The sequence below is a fragment of the Myxocyprinus asiaticus genome, chromosome 35, assembly GCF_019703515.2.
Source record: "Myxocyprinus asiaticus isolate MX2 ecotype Aquarium Trade chromosome 35, UBuf_Myxa_2, whole genome shotgun sequence".
Lineage (NCBI taxonomy): Eukaryota > Metazoa > Chordata > Actinopteri > Cypriniformes > Catostomidae > Myxocyprinus > Myxocyprinus asiaticus.
In genome coordinates, this window is record NC_059378.1 from 3,128,813 (window position 1) to 3,142,381 (window position 13,569).

A 13,569-nucleotide genomic window follows, 5' to 3' on the forward strand; every position below is an offset into this window, starting at 1 on the left:
ATACATCGGTGTACCTCTAATAACTATATCGATATAATATTGATTAATCTGTAAAATCGATATATCGGTGTACCTCTAATAACTATATCTATATAATATTGATTAATCTGTAAAATCGATATATCGGTGTACCTCTAATATCTATATCTATATAATATCGATTAATCTGTAAAATCGATATATCGGTGTACCTCTAATATCTATATCTATATAATATCGATTAATCTGTAAAATCGATATATATCGGTGTACCTCTATTAACTATATCTATATAATATTGATTAATCTGTAAAATTGATATATAGGTGTTCTTCTAATATCTGAGAGGTAAATGAGGAGGGCTGATCAGAAGAGAGACGCTATATGCAGCACTCCTGTTGGAATTAAAAGCAGCTGCAGTGATTTGACACATCGTAAAACAACAACAACAAAAAAACATTTATAATAACAATTTCATGATCACACTGACATAATTTGAAGACTTAGCTAAAATAATTGTTTTGACCAAATTTCAATTTGTTTCTAAAAAACTCCCCATTTTGATGGAGCGTGTCACTTATCTTCTGATTTGCTCTGATTGCTTTGCATTTAATTTGAGGCAGTCAAATTAAAAAACGAAATTCAAATACTTGTCGAAAATTAAGATAAAAATGCAGATTCAAATGCTAAAGCTAAAAAAATATATATGGTTGTGTGTATATATCTGCATATATATGAGGAATAAGGAATAATAAGGAATAAGGTTTATTATTATTCAAAAGATATGAGGCTGGAGACACAAAGTATGTGCTGATGGGGCACGTTTCCATATACTCATATTTTTCTTTGCATGCCCTCGCTTAAATTTAGAATACATGATTTTCTAATCAAAATATGCATTGAAGTTAGGATAAAAAATATGGATGAATCTTGTCAATGATGAAAATTCTAAATACAGCAAATCACCACAAGGTGTCAGTCATTGTTTTTATTTCACCTGTGCCACTGTTATACTGTAGAATCTTTCAGCGCCGGCCACAGAGTAACACGGAGGAATAATAAAAATAAAAAAAACTATCGGCAACTATCAGCATCGATTTTTGCCAATAACTGATAGCTCCAAAAAGCAACTATCGGCACTGATTAATTGGTAAAACTGATATATCAGTCAACCTCTAGTCAGAAATTAACTTTTGTATTAAGGGGCAATTTGTGGCCCCTGGAACTCATTTATCAGTGGCAATTTGACCTTTTATGAGGGCATATTTTTCCTAACCATATAAAAATGACTTTTATTTATAAATGTTCCTTATTTATCATATTTATCATTATATATCTCTGGGTGTAAATAACGTGGCTCCGAAAAACTGCTTTTGTTTTGTTCCCAATCATGTCAGCTGTCAAAGCAATCAAAAGTTATAGCATTACAAAAATGATTTATCATAGTGTCCTAAAACATCTCCATGTGTTCAAAAGCCTCTCCAAACAAATAAAACATATTAATTGTACATAAGAACTAATTACACATGCAAACACAACAATGACTAAAGGTTTGCATAGCATGCAGACATGATTTTAGTAATGAGATTTCACAGAATGAGTTTCATTCTGTGTCATTTGAGTCATCATTGAGTCTGTACTTGGTGCCATCTCCTGGTGGCCATATGTAACATTGTGCTTCATGTGGATTATCTAATGATCTATGCATCTGATTACCTTGTGTGTAATTACCTCATTTGAAAATAATCACCTCCTCTCAGTAATGGTATGTGATATTTTATGTTCCATTTATTTTTTGTGACGTTATAAGCAAAAACACGGCATATAAGCAACACCAACATAATAATCAAAGACATTCTTAGCATTTACTCACTATATTTTTGTCTGTGAGTAAAATATATAAATATAAATGTTGTATTCTACTCTTTGAGAGCTTTCCAACAACATATGACACATGACTATTTGATGAGCTTGATGTTTTTACTGATTGCAATAATTATTATTTTTTTTATTTATAAATGATCAAAATGGAACATTTCTGATTTGTCTGCAAATCAGTTCAAAGCACTTGTTCAGTTTTGGTCATAATGCCTACATGCATTGGAAAGTAGAGCTTCTAAGCTTTCAAACGATACCTATTTTGTGTTGGTCTGTTAATATTTTGACAGCAATTTTTTTCTCACGGGCCATCTGAGCTTAAAGGGTTAAAATAAGAATATAATTAGAATTTTGTCTGATTACATTTTGTCCAGTAATTCAAATGTTGGTCAAATTTAATATACCAAGATAATATTTAATCTAATTTGATTTTGTTAATATTTAAATAAAATGTAGTTTCTCAGCCCTGTTGACAGCCCTAATGTGAACAGAAACATTGCTGGAATCTTATCACATCAGGCCTGGTTAGGACATGGTTTTAGATGATCAGACTCATTAGATAAAGGTTATTTCAACAGTTTGATGGTTACAGAAAGAAAAGAATCCAGACTGGTATTCTTACATTGTTTCGAGGTGATTCAGGCCACACCGGGTCTTCTGCAGCCAAAGCAATGCTGCTCATAGCGATGACCGATAGAATACACATCTCAAAATATCGCAATGTCAGGATGTAGTGACAGCATCTCCGGAACCTAAAAACTCACATTAGTTAAGCTAAATAACACTTATTCTGTACACACACATATACACATGCACACACACTTACGGGTTGGTGGTGGAAAGTATAAAACATGAACTAAATGGCGGGATAGGTTTGGGTCCATCTTCGTCACCGCCGTTGTCTTCCTCCTCCTCTTTCTTCTCTCCTTCTTTAGCCGGTTCTGTGTTGGCATTCTTATTCACTGCACAATGGAAGGAATTTGGATATACTCAGTGACTTACAAACATAACTCCAACAATTCCAGCACTACATTTATGATCTGCGAGCGTTGCTGAGTGAACGGGTGATGCGCTGTTCTGTGTGCATGCACGGGGCTTGTGATATGCTGATTTCAGCGCTTTAAAAGCGGTTTCGTGCATTGTGAAAGCAAAGTACTGCAGGTCCACACATTTGCCCGATTCCAAACACTTGAAACCACAATAAGTTATTATACAAAATAGGGATGATAAATAGAATTTTGATATTTCACGAACCAAAAAGTTATGAACCATATCGTGGCATAACTCAATATTTCGAAATTTGCAACACTGTTTTCTGTCCAAGTGATTATAAATGAAATAACCCGTCAAACATCATAATCTCTCTATCGCTTGATTTTACCCCTACTGCGCTTTTTTCTACATGGTTTACTGGGTTCACACAAGGTCCTTAAAGTACTTGAATTTAGCTTTTAGAAATGAAAGTACTGGAATAACTTGAAAATCGCCTTGTTTTGATGAAAAGTGCTTGAGATTAAAACGGATCGCTTCCTCCATGTAATGTGTGTCCATCAAAGATGAGGCGACTCCACTTTCATTGAACAATGTGTCTTAATATCCTTTCTGTTCTTTACAGTCAGATAAAAATGTACAAAGAAATATTCATTTTAATCTCACACAGATTGAGCACACTGTGAGGTGCACGTTGAAACTCTTAAAGTGACAGTAACCGTTTTAGTGTTTCTTATACAAATGAATGTAAACTCAATGTTGTTACTTGTAAATTGTACACATTATTTCAAACAGTGATAGCTCATATCATTATTATATATACAATTTCATAATAGAATATTAATTAATATAACGTAGGATTTTTGTAATTTTACAAAGTTCAAATGTGATTATTATAATGATGACAAACAAATGATTAAAAAATTAAATATACACTTTCACATAATTTTTCAGGACAGGTTCTGTTCAGTTCTATTGCTTGTTCTGCACCTGATCAGCCTGAATGTAACCCACTATTTTTGAAAGCTTATTTGTTTGTGATCTTTTCTTATAGAGAAACTCTTGTTATTGAAACTTTGAGCATTTATATTGTGTATTAAAGAACTTTATTTTGATGAGAAATTATAATGTGTGTTTTCCTCAAACATTCTTTCAGAGAATAAAATAATTTCTTTCATATTTTGGAATTTAAGTGTTATTATATCGAATCGAGATTATATCGAATCGTGAAGCTCATATCGTATAATGAACTGAATCGTGATATAACAATATCATCCCATCCCTAATACAAACCTAAAAACATGACACAGTATCACAGAACAGGAAGAGATGACAGCGTTATACCACATTTGTAATGAGGAACATTAAATGGTCAAACACACACTGCACTTTCAGTGTTCCGCCAAAATAAAAGCTCCCAGTGAGGCTGAAGTAAATAGGACAGAAATATATTACTATTGTATAAAACAAATCTTATCCTCAAAACCATAGTTATAATTCAGTATTACACTATAACAATAAACTTGAATGGGTCCCACAATAATATTTATATGTACATAATATCAATAATATAACAGACTAATATTCAGATGTATTGAAACTAGGTAAAGTTGTATTTTTCACACCCTGTTCATTCACAGATTTCTTTCCAAGTAAAAATATATGTAGGTAAATAATCCTTTTTTATGAGGCCTGTATGGTGGTATTGGTGCATATATAAATGAAGATAAAAATGTAAAATTATTCTTCCTTCTACTAAATTCCTTCCACTGAGTGAAAATCTGTGGAAAACATGATTTTATTATTTTTCATGTGATTTTTGGCTATGATGGTTTGGTTGAAATGAAGGTTCCTAAATTATATTTTATGCCATTTCAGAGCAAAGGTAAATACTCCTCAAACTTTTCGTATACACAAACACACACTCACCTTGTAACTTGGCATTGAGTGAGGGGTAAATGGGAGGCATATCTATGGCAGTGTGGTCAACCTTTCTCGGGGTATCTGTTAGAATGAGACTGCTGTCATGGAGATCTGGTCCTCCCAGGTTCAGCAGGTTATTGGTCTGCTCTGGATCACAGTAAGGGTCATAAAAGTCAGGGTCAGGGTCAGGGTCATGGATGGCCATCTTGCTGCTGTTGCGCAGGTTGTCCAGATCCTCGCTGTACTGGCTCTGTCCATGAGGAAGACCTGGCTGGATCTGTCGGGAGGTGGACAGACTTCCCTCTCTGAGAAAAACAAAGAGAGAGAAAGGGAGTGTGACTGAGGGAAGCATGCGTTACAGCAGAGATGATAGAGTTATAGCTAGTCGCATTTAAAGTTACAACATTAGTTGTTTGTTTATAGAAATGTTTAATATATTCACACAAGATCTCAAGAGGCCAAAAAATCCCAGCAAAGAAATAATGTTACATTTTTAGGAAAGTTTTGGTGTTAGGAATTTAGTTCTGCGCAAATGAAATGCGTCTTATTAGCGTCTGCAATAAGAATAAATGTTATGAAAATTAGAACACATCTTGTTTTCTCTCAGCTTTGCATGAGAATCAACACATAATGCAGCTCTGTCTTTGCAGCGTAAAAGCACTTTGCAAAGAAAAGGCTACAAATCAGAATGCAAAAAAACACAATAACTGTCAAAACTGCTGGTTAAATATTGATTGCTGAACACTTAAAGGGTCAAAGGGAAATTAAAAAATATTGAATCTTAAATATCCTTTTTACAACATAGAAAACACACCTAAAATTATCTTCAGTGTTTTTTTTTTTTTTTTAATATAGTCTGTGCATTAATTGGTTCAGACTGAATTAATTGCAGAAGCAACTAACGATTATATAAATGATTAATCTTTGAATATTTTTTTGATTAATGAAATAAAAAAGGCAAATTTTATTCCACATATTTTATTTAACCCTTTAAGCTCTGAAGGTGTTTTTAAAGGTTTCCTGTTGCTGTGATATGCCCAAAAATAAAGTCTTATAACTCTACAAAAAATTAAAATAAAATAAAAAACAAACAAAGAGGGTCTATTGTTTGGAATAATGTTTTATTTTTTTTAATGATATAGATTATGATAAACTATGAGACTAAGAAACTACTAAAAAAACTTTTACTTTGTCTTATTTTTCTTATTTGACATTATATTTGGGTGTAAATAAGGTAGCTCTGAAAAACTGCTTTTGTTTTGTTCCCAATCATGTCAACTGTAACTGAGTAAAATTTTGTGTTGAAAGTTATAGCATTATAAAAAATTTTTGCCCTAGTGTCCAAAAGCCTCTCCAAACAAATGAAACATAATAATTGTACATAAGAACTAATTACACACAACAATGACTAAAGGTTCGCATAGCATGCAGACATGATTTTAGTAATGAGATTTCACAGAATGAGTTTCATTCTGTGCCATCTGAGTCATCATTGAGTCTGTGTCATGTACCTGGCACCATCTCCTGGTGGCCATATGAAATTAGAGTGAACGATCCTCTCTACCCACATTTGGATGACTTCCACCTCTTGTTGCAGCGATCTGAATCCTCATACGATTGGTTTAGCGTCCCATGAAGCTGGACAACATACTACTACTCTAGCTATTAACTTTCTGATAAAAAAAAAGTCTCAACAGGCCCAATCTGAGCTTAAAGGTTTAAAAAAAAAAAAAAAAAACATTAAAAAACAGCTTCATTATTATTTCATATTTATTTTTTTATTTTATTTTTATTTTATTTTTTTGATATAATAAAAATGGCATGTAGTGCAAAAAAAACTATTTGTCCTTATTTTGGAAGCAGTAGGATCATTTAAACCACTCGATTAAAAAAATAAATAAATAACCACAATCTAACTGGTAAGAGGTAGAATGTTGTGATGTCTTTATTCTATAAATATTAGGGACTCTGTACAATTACTGTTCTTCTAAAATATTATTTCTTGCATTATAAGATTTAAATTACGACTCCATTTAAACCTAAATTTGATGTCCAAAACAAATGTTCAAATGGCACAGTTTAATCAAAATGATTGTTGCCACAGGTTTGATTGACACAGATGTATGTTTGTGTTTTCAACTTGTCTCCAATGTCTATTATTTTCATTATTGATTATTATCGAGTTGTTTCAGTACTATACTGCTAAATTTAATACTTGAGGAATATCAAGCCAGATCTGCCTCATATAACGTAATAACAATGTACATCTAGCTCCATACAAACACAAAACCTGACACTACACACACAGACTTACTTTCTAGCTCGATGCTGTCGACTCCGTTCCCTATCCCTCCTTCCATCTCCATCCCCGTGGTTTCCATGGCGACGCCTCCTCTGCTTCTTTTCTTGCCCCTCCTCCCCCTCTCCTCCCATCTCTCCTCCTCTACTGTGGTGCTCTCTGTGTCTCCTGCCTCTTTCTCCTCCATCTTCATCCCTCCTTCTGTGCTGGTGGTGTCGGGGTTGCCTGTGTTCCCCTGCGCCCTCCACGTCCTCTCCTCTCTGGGCATAATCACAGCCTGCGTCCCCCAGCTCTGGTTGGTGTAGGGACTGGCGGCTGGAGTGTGTATGATGGTGATGGTGATGATGATGATGATGATGGTGGTGATATCGGGGCTGGTGCTGCAGGTATTCTTCACCATCCTGGGGGCTCGGGTCACCCGGCCTGGGCTTGTTGGTGTTGTTGTTGCGGTTCTCCTGAGGATTGACAACTAGTGGGCGGTCCAGGTGGGTCTTCATTTCAGGACGGTTGCGGAAGTTCATCTAGCGATACAGGAAGCAGACCTGCTCAATAAACCTTGTAGGAGGCCTGACGTAAAACTGACACAAAGTGACTAGGTTGTAAAATGTTACTTTGTCATTTTTAATTATTAAGTCAGATTACATCAAGATTGACCCTATATACTTCCTTAACTTGTTGTTTAAATATAGTTCATCACAAGAGAAAAGTAAGAACATTTTCATCCTCCCTGGTTTGTAAAGCCTTTACATGACACTTTAAAAAGACAAATTTTAAGATTTAAAATGCATTTAAAGTGCAAACGTTTTGAAAGTAGACCTATTCTGACCATCCAATCAATCCCTGATGTATAAAATACTTTTTCTTAAAGGGGTCATGACATGAGGAATAACATTTTCCTTGATCTTTTGACATATAAGAGGTTTCAGAACTGAAAACTTCCTCACTCTAAAAAGAGCATTTATTTTAAACAATCTTCAAAAATGCCTCGTTTGGAATTTGTGGAACTTGTGACGTCACAAGGACCAAATACATCTGCAAACATGACTGCCTCTTCAGCAAGCCATCAAAGCCTATTTTTCATCATTGCACCCTTAGCCCACCCACTGGTGCTCAGTCAGTCACACAGGTGAAGAGGAGAGAGAATGGCCTGTCATGGGAGATTCTTCAAAAGTCGACTTTCACAGAACACTTTTATAAGCCTGGATTTAAATGTTTTGCTACATAAACGTGCACTAGACGAACAGCTTTGACCATTATCATGCATCTCGCGACTCTTTTAAAAGATGCAATCTCAAGTTATAACTCTAAAAAGGAGACCTTCATTCTGTTTCATCTTGCTGTTTGCTGTCGTGCTGTTTTGAAGACGCCCTGGACCGTTTTTGCACCCATCAGTGCTATTTTTTACTGTTGGTCTTTTGTAAACATGCACTAGATGAACGGCTTTGACCATTATCATGCATCTCGCGACACTTTTAAAAGACGCAATATCAAGTTCTAACTCTGAAATGTAGACCCCCATTGTGTTCCATTCAGCTGCGCTGTCTTGCTGTTGTGCTGTTTTGAAGGAGTCCTGGACCGTTTTTACACCCATCTGTGCTATTATTAATTGTTAGTATTTGTATAATGAATAAGATGGATGTCTTTGATCATTTTGATGCATTACCAGTGATGTGCACTGCGTTTTAAGAGCGTTACAAGCACAACTTTTCAAAATGTGTCTCATTCTGCTGCTGCCACTGACTGGGAGAAACACAGGCCATTCTGTGTGTAAACAAACACGAAAGATGTGAGATGTGAAGACCAGTGTCTCTGCTTTGGCCTGTTGAAGCTAGCTGAAGCACCCAGCATCATCATGGATTGTGTGTTACATTTGTGTATTCAGAAGATTTCATTGTGGACTGCTTGTGATTTCAAGCTTTGAGAAGAAACTGTTTTTGAAGGAAAACACTATTGGACCGCAAAACTGAAAGTAAACAATTTAATTCATGAATATTTCATATGACATGACTGTTTGATAGTTTATGGTGCTGCTTGAGTGAACAGTTTAATATATTCAGATGAATTGTGTTGGATGTGGGTTATATGTCACATTGTGACTTATTCACCCACCAGTGATGGCAGAGCTGCCATTGGGAGAAACTTAGGGTTCAGCATCTTGCCCAAGGACACTTCAGCATGTGGAGTCATGTGGGCCAGGAATTGAACCACATACCCTGTGATTAGTGGTCAACCCGCTCCTCCACCTGAGCCACAGCCACTATATACAGTTGTGCTCAAATGTTTGCATACCCTGGCTGATTTTGAAAATATGACTGATCATGCAAAAAATTTTTTTTATAAGGATAGTGATCATATGAAGCCATTTATTATCACATAGTTGTCTGGCTCCTTTATAAATCACAATGATAACAGAAATCACCCAAATGGCCCTGATCAAACGTTTACATACCCTTGAATGTTTGGCCTTGTTACAGACACACAAGGTGACACACACAGGTTTAAATGGCAATTAAAGGTTAATTTCCCACACCTGTGTCTTTTTAAATTGCTATTAGGGTCTGTGTATAAATAGTCAATGAGTTTGTTAGCTCTCACGTGGATGCACTGAGCAGGCTAGATACTGAGCCATGGGGAGCAGAAAAGAACTGTCAAAAGACCTGCGTAACAAGGTAATGGAACTTTATAAAGATGGAAAAGGATATAAAAAGATATCCAAAGCCTTGAAAATGCCAGTCAGTACTGTTCAATCACTTATTAAGAAGTGGAAAATTCGGGGATCTCTTGATACCAAGCCAAGGTCAGGTAGACCAAGAAAGATTTCAGCCACAACTGCCAGAAGAATTGTTCGGGATACAAAGAAAAACCCACAGGTAACCTCAGGAGAAATACAGGCTGCTCTGGAAAAAGACGGTGTGGTTGTTTCAAGGAGCACGCTCTTGGACTTTCCAGCACGACAATGACCCTAAGCACAAGGCCAAGTTGACCCTCCAGTGGTTACAGCAGAAAAAGGTGAAGGTTCTGGAGTGGCCATCACAGTTTCCTGACCTTAATATCATAGCCACTTGAGATCACAGAGATCTCAAACGTGCGGTTCATGCAAGACGATCAAAGACTTTGCATGACCTGAAAGCATTTTGCCAAGACGAATGGGCAGCTATACCACCTGCAAGAATTTGGGGCCTCATAGACAACTATTACAAAAGACTGCACGCTGTCATTGATGCTAAAGGGGGCAATACACAGTATTAAGAACTAAGGGTATGTAGACTTTTGAACAGGGGTCATTTCATTTTTTCTTTATTGTCATGTTTTGTTTTATGATTGTGCCATTCTGTTATAACCTACAGTTGAATATGAATCCCAGAAGAAATAAAAGAAATGTGTTTTGCCTGCTCACTCATGTTTTCTTTAAAAATGGTACATATATTACCAATTCTCCAAGGGTATGCACAATTTTGAGCACAACTGTATATTATATATATATAAAGAGTATGTCATGACCCCTTTAAGTCGTTGAATATCATTTTACTTTACACCTTGTTCTGAGTAGGTTCATTTTCCATTGTCTAAATCCATTCATCAGTTCGTTCATTTTTTTTCTGGTAATTGAATATACGAAAGAAACAAATTTGGGTATAAATTAATGAATTACATGATAAATCACATACATAATTTATTAAATGCGTTATTTTGTTAGAATGTTATTTTTAATACAATTAAAGGAATATTCTGTGTTCAGTACAAGTTAAACTCAATCGACAGCATTTGTGCCATAATATTGATTACCACAAAAAAAAATTTTGACTCGTCACTCCTTTTCTTTAAAAAAGCACAAATCTGGGTTACAGTGAGTCACTTACAATGGAAGTCAATGGGGGTCAATCTGTAAACATTAAAATACTCACTGTTTCAGAACTATAGACACAAGACTTAAACAATATGTGTGTTAACATGATTTTACTGTGATAAAATCACTTACTAACCGCATCTGTGTAAAGTTATAGCCAATTTTACAACTATGTTACCATGATGATGTCAACAAACCCCAAAACCCTAAAATGACTGCAAAAATTATGATTTAAACAACTTTACAGCTCTAATAATACATGAGTTTTAACAGAAGAATTAATGTAAGTATTATAAATATTATACAATTATAAGCATCACATTTCTGCCTTTAAACCCTCCAAAAATTGGCCCCATTCACTTCCATTGTAAGTACCTCACTGCAACCTCGATTTTTATCTTTTTAAAGAAAAGGAGGGATGAGTTGAAATAGTTTTTTCAACATTATCCCATAAATGCTGTTGATTGAGCTTAACTTGTATTGAACCTGGAATATTCCTTTAATCAAACTAAATTAACTTTTTCTGAGCAAAATAAAAAAACAAAAACAAAAAAAAAAAAACAATACAAACATAAAGAAAATAAAGAACGAAGTTAAATCGACAGCCCTAAAACTGACAAAAAAATAAAAATAAATAATAATGAAATAAAAATAAAAATAATGCTATTTGTCTCTGACCTTCCAGTGGTCCTCTGCATCAAGTTCATTATAAAGCGCCTCTCTGCTGGTCATCAGGTTCTGTCTGCGGATCTCGCTTGTGCGCTGTTCCCAAACCGACTTGGAAACTTTCGAGTTCATCTGCTGCTCTTTACTACAGAGAAGAGAAACAGATAAACAAATTTTGAGCCAGGTAGGAAGTCAAGCCTTGCTTTTCATCCCCTAAAGCACCTATGAGCAATGACCCAAGGTGAAAGGAAATGATGAAGTCCCCAGCAAGAGAACATGGATGTGGCTCATGAATTCTGTGAAGGGAATGATGACATCTGCACAAGAACACTGAGCAAAGACAGACAGATAAAGGACTTCTTTTCAAAGCTTCTTTTGCCTGTGCTTGCGGTGCTGCTGTGAAGGAGACAGCATGTGTTGTCACAGCCAATGAAACCTCAGCCGCAGTGTTACAACACAAAACTGAACAGCAGCTGGAAACATGAAACAACATCTACACAGAAACATGATGGTGGAGAGCAAAAGAACAGGGATAAAATAGAGAAAGAAAAGAAAAGAGTAAGAAAATGAATAAATACCAGTCCAGTAAACTGTCTGTGGCATCGGTACGTTCAGATTTTACTGTAACTCTGAGGAGAGGGGGGTGAAACAGGGAACATAAAAACAACACTGCCACAACTATCATAAAGAACAGCTGCCTGTTCATCCAACGTGGCTCACTTGGTCAGCCGAATAAGTTTCGGGATAACTTGGAATTTAAAACCTGGAATTTTCCGCTCTGGAATTTTAACCTGTATGTTGGGAGGTTAACTTTTCCAGTACAAATCACAGGTTTATACAAAGTTACCTGGCAAAACAAGTCAGTCACATCATTAAAAGATTTAATAACTCACCAAAATAAAATATACAGTATCAGCACTATAAATGTGTCCTAACCAGGCACGACACGATAAAGCGACAAGTAGGCCCATACGGAATCTACACGCGCACAATTACCCGCCCCTTGCATGTTTGTTTACTAAATATTTAACGCTAATTTGATCATTCTTTCTGCACTCGGTTTTGGACATTTTACCATTGTGACGATGAGGAGGGCGGGGCGGGCCATGAGTGCGCACAGCCGGCCCCCAGTCGGGCTAATTAGCCGAGGAGAGGGATAAGGCCAAACCGGATGTGGCGGTTCGGGAGAGAGAGAGCCACACGCAGCTGCCGCATCCAGCTCGGCCTTATCCCTCTCCTTGGTTGATCAGCCCGACTGGGGGCCGGCCGTGCGCACTCACAGCCCGTCCCCGCCCTCCTCCTCGTCACAACCATGTTTAAATCCATTCCGTAGAATTCCACAGATTTCCCAACAAAATCAGCACAGAAAATACTCCAAAAAAAGACTAAGTCTGGGCCTAGTGACAAGTCAAACAATCTCTTTTACGTTTATCTGAATTTTCAATCTCTTGGTTTCTATTTCTCTCACATTATGCTAGGTGGCCCCACTCACTGTAAAATCGTATTGGTCCAAAATCCCACTCCACATTGCTGGATATAAAATTTGTTACACGCCGTGGAAATTTGTCATGTCGTGCCCGGCAAGGATGCTGTTTAGAAGAAAACACACACACATAAACATACACACAACAAAATGAAAAAGTTTTCACCACTTTTTCTAATTGAATGATCGTGAGCAAGTGTACGAGTGATGGTTGAAGAGTTTGAATTAGAAGTCAACCGATAGTGGATTTTGCCGATACCGATAACTAAGGTGGTGAAAAGGGCTGATAACCCATTAAACGGCCGATAGTTTTTTTATTGATTTATAGAATGTTAAAAAAAAAAAGTTCTTAGCTTTTCCTTGCTATGACCAAGTGTCCAAAATCAATAAAAATCCCAGATGCAGTTTATTGTGCAACCAAAACCCCAATAATAACCAGAAAAAAAAATAAATAAATAAGATTTGAGTATATGCAGTACTATGAACAAGCCCGGAATACATTTG

General features: G+C 36.1%; 1 protein-coding gene across 1 annotated transcript in view; it reads right to left on the minus strand.

Moving 5' to 3' along the window:
* The window catches only part of cacna1ab (calcium channel, voltage-dependent, P/Q type, alpha 1A subunit, b), a 200,073-nt gene that overhangs the window by 97,207 nt on the left and 89,297 nt on the right, over nucleotides 1-13,569 (minus strand). The window contains exons 19-23 of the mRNA XM_051672247.1: nucleotides 11,595-11,727; nucleotides 7,085-7,590; nucleotides 4,777-5,075; nucleotides 2,684-2,819; nucleotides 2,480-2,609 (exon numbers count right to left, since the gene is read on the minus strand). Coding sequence (XP_051528207.1) covers nucleotides 2,480-2,609; nucleotides 2,684-2,819; nucleotides 4,777-5,075; nucleotides 7,085-7,590; nucleotides 11,595-11,727 — 1,204 coding nt within the window. The remainder of the gene's footprint in view (nucleotides 1-2,479; nucleotides 2,610-2,683; nucleotides 2,820-4,776; nucleotides 5,076-7,084; nucleotides 7,591-11,594; nucleotides 11,728-13,569) is intronic.